At 38.3% G+C, this 25,634-nt stretch overlaps 1 protein-coding gene across 5 annotated transcripts in view; it reads left to right on the forward strand.

Moving 5' to 3' along the window:
- Positions 1 to 2,562: 2,562 nt before the first annotated feature.
- The window catches only part of Reps (RALBP1 associated Eps domain containing), a 44,363-nt gene continuing 21,291 nt past the window's right edge, over positions 2,563 to 25,634 (forward strand). For 2 of the 5 annotated variants that reach the window (XM_067127108.1, XM_067127109.1), the window contains exons 1-5: positions 9,741 to 10,063; positions 14,475 to 14,649; positions 20,071 to 20,156; positions 20,668 to 20,860; positions 24,093 to 24,321. In XM_067127108.1, coding sequence (XP_066983209.1) covers positions 9,914 to 10,063; positions 14,475 to 14,649; positions 20,071 to 20,156; positions 20,668 to 20,860; positions 24,093 to 24,321 — 833 coding nt within the window. In that variant the 5' untranslated portion in view covers positions 9,741 to 9,913. Of the gene's footprint in view, positions 2,982 to 9,721; positions 10,064 to 14,474; positions 14,650 to 20,070; positions 20,157 to 20,667; positions 20,861 to 24,092; positions 24,322 to 25,634 lie in introns of those variants that run through there. The other 3 variants (XM_067127110.1, XM_067127107.1, XM_067127106.1) reach the window with 3 other exon arrangements.

A 25,634-nucleotide genomic window follows, 5' to 3' on the forward strand; every position in this document is an offset into this window, starting at 1 on the left:
TTTCTATTATTTTTTTTCATACGACTATCAGGATGTTTTTGAGGAGAGGGACGCGCCATAACGTCCCCAAGACTCTGAGCAAGGTACTTAGACTGGTCGTTTTTTTTTTTTTTTATTGCAAATTGTCTGGCGGCACAACTAAGGGGGTTCACTAGCGCCGTTGGACCAAGGCCCCACCGTTCTGCACATATATGGTGGCATAAAGCCGTGAGTTAAAAGAGCCTCATAATTCATGTCACATTGGTCATCAATGTCGTGCATTAGAGGCGAAATGATTTTCAAGTATATCCTCAGCCAATTAAAAACAAACTTTTACAAAACTCGTTTCCGAAAGTAAACTAGAATCTTCAAATAAGTGGCTTCAGTAGAGTGCTTTCCGTCTATAGGTCTATAGCTCACTGGCGATTTAAATAACGAAATTGAAAGGCCTATCAGAGCTTCTAGAGGAACTTTTTAACCAGCTTCAACGCCTCGTGAAAAATCAGTCTGAGAGAGAGAGAGAGAGAGAGAGAGAGAGAGAGAGAGAGAGAGAGAGAGAGAGAGAGAGAGAGAGGCGATTAGTCCTATAATAATACACACAAAACAAATGTAGAACAGAGAGTCAAGGCTCCTGCTTTCGAAAAAGAGACCAAATATCTTAGAATAACTCTGGAGAAGAAAGGTCCCTAAATATATTAAGGAGAGCCTTGCAAGAAGAAGCATTCTTTAAACATCTCCAGTCAGCAGATGACTGACACCGTTGAGAGATGACGCCAGTCCTGACTGACAGATGGCGAAGGGGTGAGTTCAGGCATGAGGGGATTGGTGGAATACTTTCGTTAACTTTTGAATTTCTTAGAAAAAATGGCCTCTCGTGATGGATGGCTGAGGGGCTGGGCCGTGAAATGATCATCGGGAGAATATCTGAGGGAATAATGATGATGATGTTTGCTTAAATAGTCAAAGAAAGAAAAAACTTTTAGACCAAATCTTAAAAATATTTTAACTGGAGACTATATTGGAAAACTAGTAGGACTCATTATAGAAAATGTAAACAAATGAAAACCTGAAAAATGTAAAAGATAAAAAAAAAGCACTCGCACATTACAAGCAAAAATTTACAAGGTAAAACACACACACACACACACACACACACACACACACACTCTATATATATATATATATATATATATATATATATATATATATATATATATATATATATATATATATATATATATATATATATATATATATATATATATATATATATATAAGCTCAGGACCATTTGCAGAGATCAAAAAAGTTAGATAAGATACAATACAGTACACAAAATTAAGGTACACGAGATGAAATATCATACTAATGAATGGTACACCCAAATGTTGCTAATAATAATAATAATAATAATAATAATAATAATAATAATAATAATAATAATAACAACAACATATAACTATTTTTCAGATAACACCAGATGCAGATACAGTATTCAGGAACAGTTTGCTAATAAGAAAGGGTGAACATCAAGTCTCAGTAATAGTAATAATTAATAATAATAATAATTTCTAAAGTGTACGTAGGGATTTCAGTGAAGGGACATTAAAATCCTGTAGTGCTGTTTAATATTTTTTTAATTATAATAACGAAGATGACAACATTATCGACGGTAATATGCAACCCAAAGAGGAACACTACGTACAACAGGACAGTACGTGAATAAACACCGCCTTGCAAACAACATAATATAAAAATACAGGAGAGTATTATTACCTTTGTACATGTAAAAAAATTATAGTGACGATAGAGCGCGCGCGTGTGTGTTTGCGTTTACAATTCTTGACTTTAGGCCACAGGGAAAGTTACTGGTTTTCCGTAGACATGGCAAGAGAACGGTAATCTAGGCCTAGCGGACTTCACAAACTGTCATTTAAAGAATATACATTTCTTCGAGTCTACTACGTAAATCTATGTTATGTAATGCTAATCATATCATCTTTTAATTAATTTGTATTTCTGTCCATCAGGAGAAGGTATCAGAAAGCCTTTATTGCCCAGTCTTTCCAAGTAATTGTGGGAAATTGCTCTCACAATATTTTTATTTAATTGTGTTTTTGTATGTAACTGGTTTTATATATAACAGAACCACGTCTATTCGAGAATGACACTCTTACGTTATTTTACAGTATTTATCTTATTAATTTTATTGATTTTATCATATTTTTGACGTCAGCATCATATATCGAAAGTGATAACGATTGAACGAGGTTGTTAAACAAGGTTGTGTTTACTCCTCCCAATGTGCTGTATGAGCGTGGCATCACCCACATTCGCTTTGCCACACACCACCAATTCATTAAATACGTTTAACATTCATGTTGAAATTCGTAAGAGTTTTGTTTGGAATTTATCTTTTTTCATTGTAACGAACTTGATTCTTCTCTGTTGAAGATTTTGTGTTAACATGAATCTTGTGAGGCAGTTATATATTCACTCTAATTACACAACTGGCATCTTCGGCTTTGTAAAGTTCAAGTGCACTGTGCAGGACAGAAATAGCCGGCGATATTAGTTCATCTTTTGTCCTGAAGTGATAACTATATCCTTGTGGAGTAGCTCGATCTTTGCTACAATTTTGATTGATTTGAGTGCCATTTTACAATTTTGGATCATTTGAGTACCATTTTACGATTTTGATTAATTTGAGTGCCACTGAAGTGTGAATTCCTTTTGAGTATGCTTAGGCCTAATCCATTTTCGTGTAATTTGAATTCACTTCCCACTCTGATATGTTACTCTTTGTTATTAAATTCGTCTGGAATTTAAATTCTTTAAATTTCACAAGAGCGTTTCATTCATCCCCCCTCGTGTTATTACAAGTGACAATGTAAATCCATCGAATTGTGAATACGACGTGATTAATATTAGGCCTATAGGCTTGTGTGTTCCTTCCTGGTGTTTAAGCCAGAACTCATCATATCGTGTGATGTGTTATGTTGAGGTTAGTAGCCTCCCCGTAATTAGAAACCGTCATACAATGGTTTTTCATTACAGTATTGGTTGTATAAGGTTGATTAAAACTGAAGACTACTACTGCTCATCACTGGTTCGTTAACATCTTATGCGCTAAATGGTCGTCGTGTTTAGCATCAGCCCTTTGGGGACGAACGTTAAAACAAAATGACATAAAAATAAACAGAAACATAAGCAAAAGGCGGTAAATATTACGGTCGCCGACTGGCGAGAACCAGGCCGCAGTGGTGGTCTATATGTGGTTGTGTCTTATACCAAAGAAGTTTACTTTAAACCATTTTTGCAATTTGGATATGGAAATACATTTTTTTCATATGTTTTAATGTGTGCTTTGAAGGTTTGTGAAGTTCGTTTCGTTTACAAATAACCCAACTAACCACACCCAACCAGGTTCTCTACCTAGTGCATGATAATAGTCCGAAAACGTTCATAAACGTACTTTAATCTAGATGAGAACTATCAGTGGGATTAATGCGCTTTCCCACTGTAGTCCCCTAAATTGTAGGATAGAAGAGTGGAGTCCATTATCTCTTTAAAAGTATTCATTTGTTAACGAAACGAAAGTATAGAAAAATATGTTCAAATCCAGAATGCAGTAATGGTTTAAAAGTCAAAAATACTCCTTAATTAAAGATAGGCTTATCCACATACGTGTCAGTCATTATAAGTGTTGTTTTTCTCACGCCGATAGACAATGGCGTCTGTTAGTTTAACCTTTCGTAAATTTTTAGTAAATTTGAATTAGTCATTTAAATTAACTCCAAGTGTTAATTATTTAGATAATTTTGATAATTACTTAATCCTTATAATGTTTAGTGTGATTCGTTCTCATTTGCGATAAATTACATCGAAAATATTGAAAAGCTTTCGGCATGAAATAAGTCTTCATCCGAAACCCAGTTCAAGTCGTTGGCTGCGGCTTCCCGTTTTAACCAGGTTGCCTACATGTACAATTCAAGCGGGGCTGCCAACATGTACAATTTAATTAGAGGTACCAACATTTCCAATTCTGTCAGGGATACCAACATTTCCGAATCAATCAGGGCTACCAACATTTCCAAGTTAATCAGGGCCACTAACATATCCAATTTTATCAGGGATACCAACATTTTCAATTTAATTAGGGCTACCAACAATTCACATTAGTAAGGGCTACCAATGTATCTAATTTAATCGGGACTATCAACATACTGAATTCAATTTAAATGAATCAGGGTTGCCACCTTATGCAGAACATGAAAAATTTAGTCAGGGCTGCCAATTTTCACTCTTCATGCATTGTTGATCAGTGTTGCCAGCATTAGTAAGATAATTTTGGCTGACTTTGAGTATGACTTCAAATTGCAGTGACTGGTTTTTGGACAATGATTGTGATCTCAATATGGGGTGACTGGTGCTTGAGCCTAGCTTAAACTTTCAGTGTGACTCAAGCTTAAACATATAATTATGACATTTGTGACATAAGTGTGAATACAATTTATGGTCTTGAAATTAGTGTGATCTGATCCTCTAGCATGAATTGGACTTTGAGTATGACTTGGCCTAAATGTAGCGTTTTAGAGTGATTTGAATGTTTATAACCTGAGCTTTTGAGTAAATGATATTGACTGTTAGTCCATCTTTGATTTGGGGTGACTTGACCCTCCAGTATGACTTCTTTGTTGTTTGTGACTTGAGCTGTGAATATGACTTAGACCTAGTGCTTTTCATCAGTCTAGACCATGACCTGGTTTTCAAGTATGACTTGATGTTCAAGTACAATGTGGGTATTGAATAGTCTTTATCCGAAACCCAGTTCAAATCTTTGGCTACAGCTTCCCGTTTTAATCAGGGTTACCATGTACACTTCAATCAGGGCTGCCAACATGTCAAATTTAATCAGGGGTACCAACATTTCCAATTCTCAGGGCTACCAACATTCACAATTCAATATCACATCAAACTAGGGTGACTTAAGCGTCCAGTATGACTTGAGCCTTAAAAACTGAATTTAGCTCTCTTAAGTGTTACTTAATTACAGCTTTGAACCTTTATGACGTCACCCTATGGTTTAATCTACACTTGTGTGAATGAACGTTTGTGAGAGGCTAGGCCCGAGTGGTGATGACGTCACATACAGAGTTGAGTGCTTTGGGAACACTGGAACTAGCCTCTCACAGACACTGAATTCATAAGCAGCAGGTACATACATGCCTAGCCTCACTCATGCACTCGGATAGACAGCCATTGGGTGGCTATCCTCAAACCTTCCCTTCCTTTGGAGGCATTTATTTACAAATACATTGAGTTTGTAAACAATTGTGTCTGAGTGAGTGTGAATATTACTATATTTAATCTCTCTCTCTCTCTCTCTCTCTCTCTCTCTCTCTCTCTCTCTCTCTCTCTCTCAGTTACGTAGACCTATCCACTCTCGATGACATTATCTAGAGAGCTTTTGCAGTTCCAAAATTTTTAAAAAGCATCAATCACGAGAGAGAGAGAGAAAGAGAGAGTAATGACTGTAAGCCACGGCTACTTAAGAAAAATAAGTTTTTCAAACCACCGTTGTAGTGATTATTAAATCCCAATGGTTTTCCGTCTGGTTTTCATGACCATGACTGAATGCGCTTCCAAGTTTCGTTTGTTCTCAGTGTTGTGTGAAGCCAATAATTAACACTCAACCATCAACCAATACTTTGCCTGTCATGTTAATAACGCTACTTTTACCCTTGCAAACAGAGAGAGAGAGAGATAATGCGTGTGTGTGTGTGTATGTGTATGTGTGATGAATTAATGATTGTGCATGTTGGTTTGAGTGGGAATGCGCGGATATTTTTTGTGGGTATGTCTGTCTGAGGTGTAGGCTACGTGTGGCAGTGAGTATATTGCACAGGACTGTTGTGGAGTAAAACTTTGTGACGATTCCGGGAGTAGGTCTAGAAATCGCCGCCTCCCTCCACCAGCTGTCTGTGCATGTCATAGTCTCAAAAGGAAATTAATAAATGTAGTTGTAGATATTTTACGAAATTCTCTGGTGATTTGGAATTTGTTCTTGAACATTTGCAATGATATTATTCTGATAGGCCTAGGGTTCGCCATTAAAACTCATTCAGTATAACCTGAGGCAGTAATTAGATAGGCCTATCAAAATATCCCGTGCATTCACCATTTAATTTTTACTCTATAAGATCGTGAAATATTTTGCGGTAATGATGAAAGTGATTAAGAACAAGACATCATTACTGGATAATGAGTTTGTTAGAGTAGCAACAGCTGCCCAGAAATCAGCTACAGTAATTGTGTTGATGAAGCCTGAGAACATATATTTGTGCCCCAAGGAAAAGCCATTGTAGAATCACAGCACTTTTTAGCCAACTTTTTTACTTTTTAAATATCAGTTTATCAGTTGCATACTAGAGCAACCATTTCTTAATAATTCACATAAACTGGGTAATGAGTTTGTTCAGTTCAAATGGCTTTAGTTTGTTTAAAAGCCAGAATTTGTGAAGGAACCCGTTCGTACGTTAAAATTCATTTCAATTAATGCTCTTCAAAATAATGGCATTCTATTTCCAGTTGTACTCGTTTAAATCTAATGACTCAGAATTAAAGATTTCATAGAACTTGATGTGTTTATTGGGATTTTGTTTAAATGGTGTCATCAAGTGTAAGAGTCAGCGTGTAGGTTACATCGGCCTGGACCTCAACGTTTTACGTGCCTTGTTTATGCCGTGAATAATCACGATAATAATGTTGACCAGTAAGATATTACGTGAATCGCTGTATTTGAACTACAAAGGAATGAAATTTGTTATATGACATTTAATATGCGTTATTTTGCAATTCAAGAAGGATTTTTCAATACCAGTACTCGAAAGGCTTACAAACAGACTATATGCATTTGAATTGTGGGCTCAACTACTAAATAGGTCCTCGACATTCATTCATATATATATATATATATATATATATATATATATATATATATATATATATATATATATATATATGTATATATATATATATACATAAATATATATACATAACATATATATATATATACATACATATATACATATATACATACATACATACATACATACATACATACATACATACATACATACATACATACATACATACATACAGTTTGTCTCCTTTTGTTTCACTTTGCTGGCATAGTTCATAAGGAAAATAACTTTCAGTGGTCAGTGGGATATACACAAGGAGTAAAAATAAAGTAATTTTTAAATAGCTTATTTATTTTACAGAGAAAATAAGGGAAAAAAAAGCTACTTTGAACTGACGGAATTTTCACTTTCTCATGTAACATCACATTCAGGGACCAAGATTAAGTAGCAAACTTACGCTCCCAACACGCTCTTTACACCCAGTTAGAAGGAAATGAGAAAGTGGGGGAAAAAAATGTAGTACCAGCTCACAGCGAGGCTCCACAACACACGTGAATAGAAACTAGGCCTACACGACGGAAAAAGAGAGAGTAGGAAGAAAGTGTGAAAAAACGTAATCCTACCTTACACACACACATATATATATATTGATGAGTTCTACCAGCCAAGTGGTAGGTCAACCGGCCTCTTGGTTCGAACCATGCATGCCACCCCCTTGGGTCAACAGTCGGGCGTGGGGTTAGCTACCTCATCCACACTGAAAACCAGATGGCCCTGCCTTTCGGTGCCACCCCCTCTATAAGGGAATTATGTATATCTATATATTATATATACATATATGTGTATATATATTATATACATATATATATATTATATACATATATATATGAATTTTTGACACATACTCTGGGATATTTATATTCACAAATATTAAGCCACAAATTCCGCTTAATATCCGGGTCACTATACCTCTGATGACGAAGCACTTGGCAGTAAATTATTTCCGAGGTATAGTGAACAGGATTTTAAACGAAATTTGTGGCTTATATATATATATATATATATATATATATATATATATATATATATATATATATATATATAGTGTGTGTATGTATGTATGTGTGTGTGTTTGTGTGAAAATTGAATCCTGGTAGTGGCCACCTACCAGTTTTTTTTTTATTTCCAGATCCGCATGCAATGACTCATTTCCTGATGCAAAACCGTAGGAAGCATGCCAGACCTCAAGATCGTTCCGGTATTTTTATTTCTTTTTACCCTTATATTTTTTTTTATTATTTCATAACTGTTACTTCCACAAGAGAAATACTAAAAAGAAGAAATATCAAGCTAAGCTATGGAATTATTTTGACAGCCAGAGTTTTGACTGTATACCGTTGTCTTACCATTATGTTTTAGCCAGAATATTCAAACCGATTCAGTCATACTTACGGCACATATGTGTGAAAATGAATCGATAAAGCTCAATCTAGTTCTATGCCATAAACTAGATGTAAAATATTTTGTGGTGGTTGTGTACCGCACAATAATCAGTTATGACTTTGTTATACAAAATTTACATCATGCCTCAATACATTGTAATTATAATTATGAACAGCAAACATGATTAATTGAAATGGAAAGTGGGCGGGGTCAAGTTCATTTTGACAAATTCCAAAATGCCGAAGAAGTTTAAAAACATTCCAAATTGGTTTGAGAAAACAGCTGGTGAGACATGAACGGAAAATATTGTTCATTATACTGATTTTTATTTATTAGTGTTATTGCTATTGTAAAAAAGCAAAAACTAACGAAAAGATTGGCATTGTTATGATTAAAGAACCATCGGTTTAGTTTATGTGCCTCACCAGCAGTGTTGCCATCAATTTTCTTAGCTTGAAAGGAACATTTTACTTTTTTCCGCCCGAAAAATTAACTTTGCTTTCACATCTATAATTGACTTTAGCTAAAAAGAATTATGTCAATATAATCTACTACTTCAAGTTAATACGTAATGTATTACCTTTAACTACACTATATACTTATTTATATATTCCGACAGTGCCTTGGCCATGGCACTGCATCAGCTTGTTTACCATACGGACGAAGTTTTATTCTGTTAGAATTATAAGGTGCCTCGGTAACAAAGCCTGGCCAGAAGTAAGGACGAAGAGTTGACTTAGAACTTCTTGGAACAGAACTGTGTTGCATTTCTTTATATACTCTATAGTAAAAACTTTAAGCACAAAATGCCACTTTTTACAGTTAGGTCTACAGTACAGCATTTAGCTTATAAACCCTCTCAGATTATTGAAAGAGAAATATTAGTCCATATTTTTTTCGAAATAAGAGGAAAAAGGCGTGGAGAAAAGGTACATACGCAAATTATTGCTCTTTCTGATACGAACAGCGTCAAAGGAATTCAAAATTGTATTTCGATGGTCAGCTTGTTCACGACGCTCGAGTTGACTTGGGACCCAGAACTAAGAAGCTACGAAGATTCAGAATTTACCGGTTAAGGTGATTATATGTGGTGTTTGTATATCACCTTAATTTCCTCGGACTGGAAAAGGATAATGATTTCTTATATCGAATTTATTCTCAATCATCTGTAAATATCTACTACCTAACACATGGTTAGGATATATAGATTTATGGAGGCCACTGTATTGAAAATTTATCTTAAATTGCTTCAGTATAAAATTTTAATTTAACTTTTAATATTGTTAATAGTGTAAATATTGTTGGTTATGCATGAATAACGCTTGAAATCGTGCATGTGAAAGGTAGAAAACTAGAACCAAAGAGGAGAACTTCCAGAATCCAAATCTGGCAACAGTGATTAGTTGTCAACAAATATGTCTGACAAGTAAAAGACGTCAACAACCGCAGTCACTCCTAAGCAAAACGGTCGTCGCTCTTTTTTCCGATGATGATTAACCCACTAACGGTGTCGGGAGAACACTTTTGGAGAGTTGCTTAGAGAATCAGCCGAGAAAATAAGTCAACAATGGATGAAATCACTTACACGGATAACGAAACGAAATATTATGGAGATTTGTTTACACATTTAGACAGCGAAGCCTCTGGTGTTATTCCCCTGAATCAGTTTCATGAGTTTCTTAGGGCGTCGAAGTTATCTCCTGAAGTGTTATCACAGGTGGGTACTTGTTACGAAAGTCCTCAGGGAGTGGCGCTTTTATTTTTTATTGGGCTTAGGCCGGGTTTAGCGTGGGTGATTGATTACCAGGTGGTTTTGAAAGGGAGTAAACCAGCCTAGCCCCCGATCGGTAACTTAAGCCTTGCAATGCTACTTTAATTTTTGAGGTGGCCGTGATTAATTCCGGCGTTGGTATTTAATTATTTTGGTACCTTTTTTTTACGATTCAAGCTTAAGGCCATTTACAATATGCCTGAATTTGACTCATCCCTTCAGTACCCAGGGGTTGGGGATCTCATTATTGCGCTTTGTTTTTGAAAATATAATTTTCCTATTTTCCAATGTTTGCTTTGAACGTTGCTGACGTGCGCTTTGTTAGTAAATGATTAGCCTAGGCTACTTTTAGAGGTATTGGACCCCACCCTTAGGCTGTATCGTACAATTTGGGGTGCCACATTGGGAAAGTGGGGGGTTTTGGGTGGGGGAAAACACAGAATAAGTGAAATACAAGGACCCTAATCCTATTGATAATTCTTATTCAGATATGGTAAGGTCACAGAATGTTTTCTTACTGATATCATGCAAAAGGTTAAAGACTTGGTTCCTTAAGTTAGGTCATGTGTTTGGTGGACGTTTGTTAATGAAATAAGCATCAGAAACATCCAGATTGCACATAAAAACATAGGAAAACTTTATCATCAAGTTCCAAGTGTGATGAGAGCTTAGACTAATGAATTTCACCCTGTAGGACAATTAAAATGAGAAAAAGAATGTGAAAATGGGTCTTACATGGACACATCTTTTGGGCCAGGGACATTGCTTTAGAATTTGGGTGGACTTTGACATCTGAATATAACTATACTTGACCTTATAATACTGCCAGTCAGCCTGATTTGACAGCAGAATTAGAGTAACTGTGGACTGGAGGGTACAAATATGTTTTTTGCTAAAAGCTGGAAAAATATGATATTCCTTAACCTTACTTTCCATTAACCTAACCTTATCTAGGGCATTGTGCCTTAGCCTTGTTGGGATGGGTGCCCTCCCCCCCACCCTGTTATAGGCCTAGGGAGTCGAAGAGTGTCTTCAGCCATTTCTGAGTTTTTTTTATACCCTGTGATCTCCAGATACAGCACTTATTGGGATTTTGGACAAAACAGGAGCTCAGAGTGCCTATTATAAATCTCTTAGGCTATGCAGAACCTTCTAGACTACCATCCCTGCATAGTTCAGGGGACATTTTGATGACTAAAACCGTTGTTTCTGTGGTTATGAAGCTGTATAAATAGGTACCAGGCAAGCTTACCACTAGGCCTATTTACTTAGTTTCTGCTTTGGGCATAATATTTTGAAGTTAATATTTTTTTAGCTTTTGTTTTAAATATGCCGTACTTAAGCATTCCTGTCCTGTTTCACCAGCACGGTATCAACAGGCAAGAGCACTAATGCCAAATCAACGTTAATTCCTTATGTTTCACGGTGAAGTTTAGCATTTAGTGATGAATTTTTGGGCTTGTGAGTTTATTTTTTGTGTACAGGCAGTCCTCAGTTATTTGTGGGCTCAATTATTGACGATCTGGTTTTATGGTGCTTGTCTAGCAATGAAAATTGGTGATATTTCGGCGCCGATATGTGCTGATTTCTGCTTATTGATGATCTGGTTTTATGATGCTTGTCTAGCGACGAAAATCGGCCACTGCTGATATGCGCCGATTTCTGCTTGTTGATGCTGATACATACCTAACAGAGGTGTGGATCTCCGGTTATCGGGTGCTGATACTTGTCACACCGTTGGAACAGATCCCCGCTGATAACCGAGGACTGCCTGCACAGTTTTTTCTTTCTTTAAATCTACATCTTAAAACCCATATGGACAAGTCAGACTACAAACCTAAGAGGGCCTTAAAGGGAAATCAGACTGCAGAGAGAGGCAGGTTAAAGGAATAGGCGATCAATAAATAAATGTGATGGTACAAAAAAAAAAAAAGCTGATACATCTTAATTCAGGTGATGTCAGCAGAGAGCAGGAATGAATTTGCTCCTTGCTTAAATATCTCAAGATGAGAAGATTCCATAACTACACTAGGCACATTATTCCACATTTTAGTTACAGCCAAGATGAAACTCCTAACTATGATGATTTCTAATCTGAATCATTATAATGGGAAATCTTATTTGATGCTAATTATATGATCACAACAATGATAAGATTTTCACCTCTAGATTGTTACCAGATCTAAAAAAAAATCCCTCATGTCAAAGAGACTAATTTCATGGCCTCTTTTCTATGTATCATCTAGAAACACTCCCCAAATATATAGAAGAGAGAGAGAGAGAGAGAGAACAATGTCTGACCCAAGTATATGGATGCATTATGAACATCAAAATACATTTGCAGTGAGTGCATTTGTCACTTTTTTTTATTATCGAATTGTGAATGAATTTTACCTATGTTTTAATTAATTATTTATCTGTGTTGTGATTGGGGATGAATTACCATGTTGCATATTGTAGCAAGTTATGAAAATATGGGTTATGGTATATGACTCTAACTTAAGGCCTCCGATGTATGTGTTTGCACTTTATTTAAGGAGAAATTCAAATCAATAATGTTGCTACTTGAAAGTAGGACTCTCAGCCATGCAGTGGCCAGCCTTGTGAGAGCTGATAATCAGCTCAGTGGTCTGGTAGAACTATTTTGATAATAATAATAATAACAGAGCCTTGCAGTTTCAATGAAGGAATGTCAAGGTAAACAGTAAGATTGAAATTGTGTTAAAAAAAAGTTTTTTCTTATTGTTGTGGTGCTTTTGCTTTAGAATTTGGTAGTCATGTTATCCTAGGCAGGTGGGTGATGAGATTTGGAGGAAAATCTCTGTTTTCCTTGTGATTGTTCTTTCCTGTGTGTTTATACTCCAGAGAAGCTTGTAGAGGACCAAGGACTTTTTGCTCTTGGTCATGATGCTTTTGGTTCGATTGAGGCTTTCACTTTGAAAGGGTTCAGTGTGTTCATCCTGTTTAATTTTCATGTCTTCCTCCATGACTAAAGCCCCTTTGCAATTTCTATCTTTTCTGGTGTAATTGTTAGGAAAGCTTTTGTAACCTTGGTTGAAGTACCTGTTAAGCAGTTAATTCTTTCTCAACCCAGCCTTCTTGGGAAGCACGTTCCTTTGGGAGTAATGTTATCCCATGCAACATTGAGAGAAAGTCTCTCCTGGGTTCATTCCCAATGTAGAGGTTATCTGTGGCCATCTGGGTACCTATAAAGTTTCTAGCACAAGAGTTTCATCCTTGGGCTAGTAAAAGATTTTCTTCTTTAGACTATTTTTTATTGCATTATTGGACATGCAGGATAAGCATAACCTTGGTCACCCCCTCCTTGGAAAGGCTTTCCTGGATGAGAGTTTTTGCTCACCCCTACTTATTATGAGATGTTCCCAGGACAACCTGGGGAGATCATGATAGGAGATGGCATTTGGGTATATTAGTTTGGTACACACAGTAATGATCTGCTAGCATCTTATTAATGGGTGAGCCATCTCTCTCCATGCCAAGCATTTGGGAGACTTGTGTCTGGATAAGTTGGTGAAAAACCTAGGCTTAGATGTGTTTGATTTAGAATGATGATTACTTTGCAGGTTCAGTTCCTCAAGAACTCTTGGTAGATTCTCTTTCTTCTAACACTGGCTAATTAGAGGGTAATATCTTGGATTTACTTTCTGACTTGGCATTTTCAGGGAAGTTAATCTAGTCTCTTAGAAAGTGAGAAGACCTGTATTCCTGCTTATTAAGCCCATAGGTTCAGAGTTGCATCTTGCTTTTGCTCCATTCAGGGAATAAAAACAGGAGTCTAACGAACTGGTCTCCCTCTACCCTTTTACATATAGGAGCATCCATAAGTAGTGGGACCCATTTCTCAGGTTCCTGAGGTGACTGTTGAGGCTATTGCTTAATTATCTGAGTTCATTTTTGAACAGAAAGGCATCCTACCTTGGGTTCATTGTTGGGCATAGACTGGTGAAGTGGTTGCAAGGATGCTGGTCCATTCATCTTGTTTACTTCCTTATTGACTGTTGACAGGCCAACTCATATTCATGCTTGGTTTGGTTACATACAGGTGAGCTACTCAAGTGAGCACCTGCCCGAAGACTGTGGTTAGAGGAGGTTAGAGCCATATTATTCATCCCTGCAATATGCTATTAATACAGTAAATACTGCTTACCGACCCAGATTTACCATACATACTTTATATAGGAGAAAATGGTTCCCCAGATATGTTTTCCTGAATGTGGTTTTCCTGGAGTTATGTCTGACATAAATCATGAAGCAAGGTTTTTATACATTCAGAAAAAATGTATTGTAAAAATTTATGTTGTGGCAACTTCACTTAATTTCTGGTTTCTAATTTTAGATTGGTCAGTTGAGTGGAGGAATTGATCAGGGATGGTATGGGAGGCGTGAAGTTTTTATAGCCCTCAAATTAGTTGCAGCAGCCCAGCGGGGTCTTCCTGTTCGAGCTGAATCTCTCTCTCTTGGTGTTGACTTACCTCTTCCAAGACTTCATACAAATAATAATACACATTATGGTAAGTGTTTTATCATTTTCCTTTTTTATGTATGTTTTGGTAATTGTCATGTTATTTTTTAAGGCATTTGGATGCATAATGAATTAAAAAATGCATAATGAATTAAAAAATTTTATAATTTCATGTAAGTAATTTACCAAGTAATTACATAGCTAATACTTTCACTTATGCGGCGGCTTAAATTAAAAAATCGCTTTGGCGCTTTGATTGTTTAGTGTAGCTGACTAGTCCCGCCCACTAGTGGGAATGCTAGGAACGACCTAGCAGACAACCTCATTCTGTTTCTGCCGCACTTGATGTAAACATCGTGTTCTTGCAGCAGCTTTTTTCATTAATTTGTACTTGTATAACTGGATTTCAGTGAAGTATTATTGCATATTTCAAGTAGCCTCCAAGCTTGATAGCCGTCAGGATCAGTTTGGTTATTATTATGTTTGATTCAGGGTCATCAATTTTTCGCTACTATAGCGAAGTTTCAACCAAGATTAAACATCGTATCACTTTTATTTTGCAGAGAACTAAAATTGTAAGGGCAGGAATGTAGTAAGGAGAGATTTTGTGTTGAATGTTTTGGTTGGGATGAGCTATAAGAAGAGAAGGCGTTCTCGAGAGCCGAGAATCGCGCTCCGAGTGCCCAGTACAAGCTCCCGAGCTCCTAGACCTAAAGTCCCTGCCTTACTCCCCTAAACCTGGGAGGAGACATACTGGCAGTCCAAGGGAGTCCGACGGGTTTTGCCCCCCAGGTAGTTGTCCCCTCAGTTGAGCCTGTAGCACATTCCCAGGTATCGGCAAACAACCTCTGGAAATGCCTCTTGATGGATGTGTAGTTTTTTATCATCATTCTTCTAATTGACCTTTCGAATAAAAAGACCCTTTTTGGATATCAGTCTCAACTCACAGATTTTTTGGGCTTTCCATCTGCCAAGAAAATTGCAGCTGTTTCGGACGGTCCACAAGTTTCTAGCCCTTTTTCTTCTTGGTCGGAACATTAGTGGATGAACCTACTGGGGACTCTGTTGTCCACCGAGACGTTAGTCAGGTTAGGCAGACTTTATATAAAAGGTTTGCATTCTTTCTCCAGTTATCATCCAGTTCCGAGGATTCTGGTGCAAACAGAAAGCGCTGTAACATATTTTGATTCTTCACGGCCATCGAAGATCCACGCAGATAATGGTCACCGTTCTACGCTTCCTGTCAAGTGGTAAGGAGGCTAGCCTCATATCACAGCCTTCCAACAGTTTCGTCGTGGTGTTTTCTGTCTCTTTCTCGGTCCAACTCGTGGCACCAACTTCCTAGTGCCCCCTGCTGATTCTTGAACGCCCGGTGCCTGTTCCAGAATGGCACTATCTATCTAGTACTTGGCTCCCACTGTTGAATGCCTAGCCCCCTCTCATGGACAATTTTTCCGCGTCCTCTTGAGCTCCCGGCCTAAGCCTTCTAGTGTCCGGCACCAGTTCCTGTTTGCCCAGCATCAATTCCTGAATGCCCGACACCAGTTCCCGAGTGCTCAGCACTATAGTACTCAGTGCCTGCCTTTTTTAAGAATGCACTGTCGTTCTTTCTTGAGTGCCAGTTCCTGATTGAACGCCTGGCTCTGATTTTCAGATGGCCAGCGCCAGTCCCCACTCACCTGGTGCCAACTTTTCATTATCAGTCTCCCACATCTGAACACCGTACAGCCTGCTCACAAGTATTTTGTCTCCTTTAAGTCTGTTCCTCCTTTGCCTATAGTTTGCATCAAGCCAACACACCCTCCTTTTAGGGCGTTGTAGCTTAGTAGTAGAGCATTCAACTGCATATCGAGAAGTCCCTGATTCAGCCCAGGCACCCCCTCCACAACAGGTAGTGTTTCGAAGTCCTGCCCTTTGCAGACAAGGATATTTGTGTTCCAAGTTTTTGAGGTTATTGAAGAAAGCTCCCTCCTCTGGCATTTTTTCATCATCTAAGAAGTTTCTCAAGGAGTTGGGAGTTTGATTTTCACATCAAGGAAGTAAGACAAAGTGTCTTTTGACTTTCCTCTCCGTGATGCTTTGACGGAACTAGATCTACTTGTTGAAGATCTTGTCAAGGTTTTAAAGCTCCTAGCTCTCTTGTTTGGCAGGCGGGGCACTGGCTAAGAAGATAGAGGACTTCCAGTTTATTAATCAAGTGACATCGCCTCGGATTATCTCTGAGTCCTGTCCTGCGCGGGCAAGGATGATTGAGATGACTTTTAGAGATTTCTGCTTTTTCACTTTGATATCTCAAGAAAAGAGAACTCTGGTGCTCCTTTACTACTGAGGGAGTCACACAGTCTCAGTCAGACCTGTTATTTTCACCTCGGGACCTACATCACATCTTCCCTCAGGACACAGTTAAAAGAATTGTGTCTGATCTGCAGAAGGATGTGTCACAGTCTGGTTTTTGACAAGGTCACTGTTATGTCCGTGCCTAGGCTTCTGTGGCTTTTATGAATTTTTTCAAGCTTGTTCTAAGCTTGCTGGATATATTTTCCGTCACGTGCAGTTCTGCATAAGTCTTCGGCCTGTACAAGGTTGTCGAGTCCAACCTAGCATTATCGAGTCCACATAAGAAGTTGAGTCCTCACGGATGTCCATGTGTCCGCATGGCTGTTAGAGAGTCCACAGGGTCGGCAGCTAGTCTTTACCTGGACGACTGACTTCTTTGATTCCCTTTGAAGGAAAAGTGCTCAAAGGTTTTGAACACAAGAACAACTGGGACAGAGAAACACAGCTGGAAACCTTTGTTTTTTTTCCCATAGCCCTATATTAAAGTTGGACCTACAGTGGTGGCTGTCTGAACATAGACTTTTGGAAGGGAAGTTCCTTCATCCTGTGAGCCCAGACCTAGACTTCTACTCAGCGCCTTGGATCTAGGTTGGGGAGCCCACTTGGGGAACTGGATAGTTTCCAGGATGTAGTCCCCGGAAACACAGAACCTTCACATCTATGTCAGAGAGCTGAAAGCTTTTCACTTAGTTCACACCTAGACTGTGGTAGTCCTTTTAGGCAAGACCACAGTCCTAACGTAAATATGTAAACAAGGAGGCTCTCTCTCTTGCTTTGTCTCTCATTTTCTCTCCACCAAACAGCAAGAGAACTACTGTGGGCAGATCAAAATTGAGTTTTCTAGTCACTCGATTTATTCAGGGCAAACTAATAAGTTCTGGCGTATGCACTGAGCCGTCAGAAGCATGTCCTTCCCGCCGAGTGGACCTTGGGTCTCTGGTCTGTTGAGATCTGTGGAATCTGTGGGGCAGGCTGACTTTGGACCCGTTTGCCACTTCAAGGAACCTTCGCCATCCTCCCTTTTGTTCTCCAACCCCAAACCCTCTAGCATGGGGAACAGACACCATGCTGCAAGACTGGTCCAACCTGGACCTCTATGCCTTTTTTGCCTTTTGACATGGTCAAGGAAGGGCTGAACAAGTTTCAGGCTCATCACAGTGTTATGATGACCCTCTTAGCCCTGTTCTGAACCATGAAGTAATGGTTTCTGAACCTGCTACAGTTGTTGGTGGACCCTCCAAGACTCCTTCCACAATATGTATCTATTCAGATAACCTCACTTCAAGACTGGTCTGCTCTTGCTTGGATAGGGTTCAGACTGTCTGGGCGCTTGTCAGAACAAAGGATTTTTTCAAGACGTGCTAGAAGAGGCTATTGAAAGGTGGCAGACATCAGTCTTCTAGCTCCATCTACCAGACTAAGTGAGTGATTTTTTGAAGTGGGTGTCTCAGACTCTAAGTCTCTTCTTCTGAGACATCTATGACTCAAGTTGCAGATTGCCTCTTTTATCTGAGGAGATCTGGAACCTCTTGTAAAATGGTTTCAAACTATGCTTAACTCAGTGTTTAAGCAAAGGATCCTAGGTCTTTCATTGTACCTAAATATTAATGACCCCATCTTGTCCTTTAACACGTCCAAGCAAGGAAGGAAAACCTGGTCTTCTGGAACCTGGATGTAGTGTTGAAGTGATTGACAGGTCCCTCTTTTGATCCCCTACATTCAGCTTCTCTGAGAAACCTTACCCGGAAGGCTATCTTCCTGGTGACCTTGGCTTCTGCTAAAACATATTAACGAGATCTGAGCCATCGTTTTAGAGTAGGTATTTCACAAGGAGATGCAGTTTGCTCGTTTACCCTTGGATTTTTACCAGGAACGAGGACCCATCCAAGCCCTGGATGTGTTTTTTCTCCTTTAAGTAATTAGCTTTCAGGTGTTACCTGAGCAAGCCTTGTAGATCAGATGGCCATCCATAACCTATGGTGTTCTGATAAGAACCTGTCTTTTCTCTGACTAAGAAAGCATTGTCCTTCATCTCAAGTGAACTTTATTTTAGAGATGCATTCTCAGATTCAGGAGAACAATTTGCCTAATTTTTGAGTGAAAGCCAATGACATCAGAATAGCCTCTACCTCATTAGCTTTCAGGAACAATATGCCACTTAGATCCGTTCTGCAATCGGCCTACTGGAAGTATTATCGATTGTCACTTCTCACATTTTTCTTGAAAGTTAAAATTGTGTTTGAAAATTTTGCAGTACCTTGGGACCATTATTAGTAACTGGCATGGTATTGAGGGAGGAAGCTTAGGATTTTCTCCTACTATCGCTCCACCTTGTAGTAAGGTGCCGAGTTTTTGGGGAGCCAGGGGGTATAATGTGACAGCGTTGTGTGATTGTTTTTCATTTTGGTACTGTACCCAGGGCAAGGGCACTTATTGATGCTTTGCTAGCCATTGGAATACTCTTTGCTTCAAAGCTCCCACTCAAGTAGAGGCGCTCCACAGCTCTATCGCCATACCACTACAGGTTGAGATGAGCACCAATCAGAGGCAGTATTCTGCTGCAATAGCTTTCTTAACAGATAATGAAACGACAAGCATTGTCTTCAGTGCTAGCAACTTTTCTGTTTCAAACTCATTACCAAGACTTAATGTTTTGGAGTAGAATATGCCCATGTATCCCACCTCCTATCAGTGTGGGATGTAGCTACAGTTATGTAATTACTTGGCAAGTTACTTATATGAAAAAGTTATTTTCATAATAAAATTAAGTTTCATATGTACTTAGCAAGTAATTACAGAATCAGAGCCCGCTCTCCTCCCCTCTGATGGACATGAGGGCACAAACAGAAAGATGATGTCTGCTAAATAATTCCTAGTATTCCTGTTAGTGGGCTGGACTAGTCACCTACACTAAACAATCAAAGTGCTACCGCGATCTTTTAATTTAAACTGGCACGCAAGTGAAACTATTAGCTATGTAATTACTTGATAAGTATATATGAAACTTAATTTTATTATAAAAACATATTTGTTGCATTTTATAATTAAAACTGTTTTCTTGCAATTAGACCCATCCATAAGATGCCAGGAAATTTGATTCTGTATACTGTATTGTATTAATTTAATTTTTCAGAAAACAGTCTAACTTTCACTTCCAAGGAATATGCATCGAGTCCAGACCTCATCCAGCTCAGCGATTCTGACTGCAACACATCTCATGTAATGCGTTTCCAGTGTTCTGAATCATTGCTATAGCTTTTCATTTTAGTAAATGTTTTGTATGATAAGATACTACAATTTTTAGTACAGGCAGTCCCCAGTTATCGGCAATCCAGTTTTCTGGTGCTTGTCTAGCGACGACGATAACCGAATTTTCGACACTGATTCCTGGTTATCGGCACCAGTCTACGGTTATCGGCGATGATCCATGGTTATCAGCAGCGCTGGTCCCCAGTTATCGGCGCCGGTAACTGAGGATTGGCTTTATTATCGCCGATTTTCAGTTGTCGGTGATTTTTGGTTATCATCACGCTGTCGGGAACGGAACCCTGCCGATAACTGGGTACTGCCTGTATACTAATAGCTATTATTTGTCATAACAGATCCCATCAGTTTACTTATGCCATATGTATGTGTCTATGGATGTACAGATGATATAGAAGAAAATAACTATCCTGTATTGTACTCTGGTTTATGGTCATCTCACAGCCATGGTTATTTTTGTTTGCAGATGGTTGATGGTGGATATCGCATGATGGAGAGTGAAGATGGTGATGGGGCAGATGAGAGGATGAGTGACCCGTCGGCAAGAATGCTGGCCCGCTCCCCTTCTGTATCGTCGCCTGCGTCTGATTCTCCAACCCCAACTAATAGTGTTCATGAAAAGAGCTGGAGTCAAGCTCATACTCACTGGCATGGTCTAAGTTAGCACTAATTTGATTATGTTACATTACCATACCCCATGCTATTGTTAATCTTTGACATATTTTATGATTGTGTATTATCCGCAAAGGTCTGATTACAGACGTCAAAACCTGTAATGTAAATGAGTACTGTATGTTATGCATAGTATTCCCTTGGTAGGTGCAGCTGTGTAGAATTGTGATCCCTTAATTTTAGTCTTTTTCACAACACTCTCATCTTTTATATTTGCCCATATTCAAGGTCTTCTTGAATCCCGATTATCTCATTACAAATTAAAAAATTAATTGTCTTTTGGCTGGCTAGCAGCCCAATGCCTGCACCTCAGATTGATGGGTTCTAGGCTGGTAAGAATCTCAAAGGTTACTGATAACAAGCTTTGTATTCCTATGTTTTTATTTCACTAATTAAACCTATTTCTCTTTAATCACATATACACTGTTCCCCTGTAATTAATTACCTTTATTTCAATTGTGTAATTAACAAAAGTTGTGGAAATCGTGCAGAAAGTCATCAACTTTCACTTATTTTGGTGGGGTTACCAGAGGGTGAGGTTTATACTGCCTTGCCTCGCCATGTTGGACCGTATTTCAGTAATAAAAAGTACTGTTTGCACAGCTTATTATTAGTTTGAGAGGAAAACTGCTCCTCCAGCTAGTATGTCTTCTGTTTCTCCAGTGTTATTGGTATGTGAATTAGGACTTAACTAGTTGATGATTAATAAACATTAGTTAAGTTGATTAGTTTCAGGTTTTGTTTGTCATACATGGGTGTAAATAATGGAGCTGTTTCCCTTGCAAGAGGTGGGAGGGTTTGTATGGGAGACTGTATAGACTGGACTGAAGAACATAGTGAAGCAACAGCCACTCGGCTTAGAAATGTCGGGACAAGATCTCCATGTGCTAAGGATCAACATCTGCCCATGGTATCTAGGGCCATGTACCAAGGGTGAGACACTGTGAAAGGCCAGTTCTGTTCCCCGTACTCCACGAGCTGGTATCAAGATCTTTGGACACTCTACCATTCTTTTTCTTCATGACATTTACAGCAGGAAAGGACAATATTGCCCATTCAAACCATGCAAAATGGCTGCACCAGCAACAGGTCCCATGGGAAGGAAGATGTTAAAGATGAGGATGGGATTTTTTGCAATTGTAGGATCTCTTGGCTAGAAATCATGGATAAACTGGGCCTTCATGATGGAAATCAAGTTAACCTTTTCAAGACAGGAGTTAGATAGAATCTCCAAATTTTCAGTCACTTGACAGTGACTCTTAGGGTGAAATAAGGATGGAGTTCTTCAAAACATCTTTCAGCCTGAAGTACACTTACACCCTTGTGTTAGTGGGGTCAGTTCTGAGATACTTATATTTTAAGCTCTGCATTTTGATTAGGTTGCTTGTAATGGCATCAACAGTTGTAGGACTTCAATACCTCTTTTTAGTGCTTAGGTTAGGCCAGCTGGGAATTCCATGTCAACTCGGACAGTCTATCTTGGACTTCACTGTGAGGCATATCTGCTGTAGAGCCCCATATGGGGGTAGAGCTGTCAGTGCACCTCATGTGGTGCACTGTAAGCATTACTTAAGGATTTTTACACCGCCCCTTCGGCCCTCGGCTGCAACCCCTTTCATTCCTTTTACAGTACCTCTGCTCACATTTTCTTCCATTTTACTTTTTACCCTTTTCTGACAATTGATTCATAGGGGAACAGCTAGCTTTTCCTCCTTTTGACCGTCGGTTTCCATGTCAGCACTGAATGACCTCATAGATCGGAGCACTTGGCCTTTGGCCTAAAGTCTGTATTGTATTCTATCTGCTGTAGATGCCTGTCTTGTCTGTGGAATACAGGACCTGGATGGTATGTTCATCAAGGTAATCTCTAGGAGTTCCAGCTGTCTCTACTAGGTTCCAGTGAGACTTCATCCTTATTGACATTTCTGAATTTCTTCTTGATGGCCCAGCTTCTGGATAGCAATTGCATTGCCAGTCAGCCATCTGTTTTGGATGCTGTACAAAGGCAACCTCATTAGTCTCTAGTCTCATGCAGTTTATTGCTGTTCAGAAGAGTCAACGCAAATCTTCAAGCTTTTACCTTTTGAATATGAAGATGACAGTAGCATTAGAATTTCTTGTCACATTGAGCTTGAACTCTCTCAAACCCAGGAGCTTGAAAACTTAACAGGCCTGTTACCTAGATTGGTTATCTTAGGACACTAAGTCCTTACACTAAGTCCTTTCATCGGTCATTCACAGTCAGTGTCTATAAGTATGGAACTCTGAGAACCCTCCTAAGCTCTTTTGTTGCACTGCTGTGACCAAACAAGTATTGCTGGTTTTCTGTTTTGTAAACAAGTATCCTGGTTTGGTTGATGAGATTTAGTGATTTTATCCAGGTAATGTGTCCAAGCTAAATGTGATGACTATTTGGTTTACTTTGGTCCCTGTCAGTTCATCAGCCTCCATTATTGCATTATCATCCTAAATGGTCTTCCTTTGGTGTGATGCCTTAGAGACTAGTTAACAGACAAGGTGTGTTTTGCAAGTAATTTTCCATGGGTAGAGGGAAGGAGTTTGTCTTCACAGCTGAATTGATATCAAGGATGCATCTCCAAGTAACCAAAATCAAACTTGGCATCCTTTACCTTTAAGAGTAAAGGACTTTCCCCTCAGTGATCCAAATCCATTTGGTGCATACATATTGCTACTAGCTGTCCAGCAGGTGATTTTTTACTACTTTTGAATCTAAGCTTCGTGAAGATCTCGAATGTTTTACGGTAAATGGTGGGTTTGCTATAAAAATTTTTTATTTAATGCATTTTATCCACATTTGTTGAATATGTATTTTTATCATCCTTGTATATTATTCTTCATATTTAATTAACTTAGTTTTCTTTATCATGTTCTCACTCTCCACAACATAGAGAAGAAATAAGCTGAGAGAAATACTGTATGTAATTTTTCTATTTTCCCCCTTAAAGAATTTCATAATTTATCAGTTTTGATAATGATATCTCTTGTATACAGTGTATATTTAATGTGTATGTATGCACTTCATGGAAAACTATAATTGTTTTAGTTTTCATTTGGCAATGTTACTCATGAAACAGGATGAGTCAAACAGTTGAATGGTATTGAGCAGGGATTTTTCATATGAATATTGACATGCCCACTGAAACAATTGAAACACTGTTTATATTAGTTTTTATTCGTAACTGTGTTGTCTGCTTTCAGTTAATGATGAACACAGACAGCTGTTAGGAACAGAGGAAGACTCCTCTGACCATCAGTCATCTGATGAGGAGGAATACGATGTGTGGACTATAACCGAAGAACAAAGGAATTACTACACTGACCAGTTTCGGTCTATGCAAGGAGATCTGACTGCATTGCTCTCTGGAAATGATGCCAAAGAATTTTTTGAAAAGTCAAAATTGCCAGTTCATGAACTGAGTAAAATCTGGTAAGGAAAAATATATAATTAATTTTGTGATATAACAAGGAAATATTGTATGATTACTCAACCATTATGGGTCCATAGATCTGGGTGTGTTAAATACTGAATGCCCTTTTCAATCATAGAAAATATTTCTTATAAATACAGGAGTCTCAGTGTAAATTAGTTTTTAAGACTAATTCCAGTGATAATTGCTTGTTATGCTAGTTAGGACCTTCCCTTTTCAAGCTCCCCTTCCCTTGTGCCAGTTGCACTCACTTCTCTTCCTGCACAGTTTGCAAAGCTGTGCCGTCGAGAGTGAAGTGAGTGTTATCCTTTTTCCTTTCACTCCTTTCAGTTTTCGTGGGCTTTCAATGCTGAGTATATGGTGGTTGTTGAGTATGTATTAAATGTCTTCTGGACTCACTTCTTGTGACTGGTTTCAGCAATCATACGTTGCAGGATCAGTAAAAAGTGATTAAGCTGGAAAGTGAGCAAGGGGAGGGTTTCTCCTCCTACTTGTACAGTCCACCTGAGACGTTTCTAGTTGATGTTGGTACAAAGGAAGTTTGAATCCATATTTGTTTGCTTAAGTTAGCAATGAATTACTTTTTTTTGGTTGGTTCACAGGTTCCATGAAACAGAAATTAGGAAAAACACCTTGATATTTTCACTACATTTCTACTGAGTTACATTGCCGAGTTTAGCCGTGTTATCTTGCATTGTACATTAATCTTGACTAACTAATAGTGTCAGATCTTGAGGTAACTGACCAACCTCAGAGAAGTCATTGCACAGAAGAGCGAACTGATTTATTCTCCTACATTATTCATAGTCTTTAAAATAAGATTCTGTACATAGTTTAGAAATTTATTTGAACTTTTAAAACACTGAAATGTGTGAGTAGCCATAAACTCATTTAACTTAGGCTGCCAATTTTTCATTCATCTTTAGTAGAATGCTTCCATTTGGCACCATGCTGCTTTCTGTGTACAGTACTTATGTTTGATATTCCAGATGGTGCTGTTTGCCAGTTAAAGTCCAATGTAAAATGGTTTGTATTCTATGGAAAATTTGAATATTTTTAACCATCCCAGGTACTCATATGTGACTCATTGTTATGTTCAGTTCTTCCTGTACAACTTTACCATAGTTTGTTAAAGGACATTCATATTTTTTCGTGTTATTAGAAGTATCATTAGTTAAGCTCTTTAAAATTCACGAACAAGGGCGTTTCATTTCATATAATGACATGTTTATAATAAGTTTTTTATGTAAACACTCCCTTGACTCCTTTGTAGGTACTGTTTTAAGAACATTTGTTAAACCTTCAAATGCTA

Source organism: Macrobrachium rosenbergii, chromosome 25 (genome assembly GCF_040412425.1).
Source record: "Macrobrachium rosenbergii isolate ZJJX-2024 chromosome 25, ASM4041242v1, whole genome shotgun sequence".
In the NCBI taxonomy this organism is placed as follows: Eukaryota; Metazoa; Arthropoda; class Malacostraca; order Decapoda; family Palaemonidae; genus Macrobrachium; species Macrobrachium rosenbergii.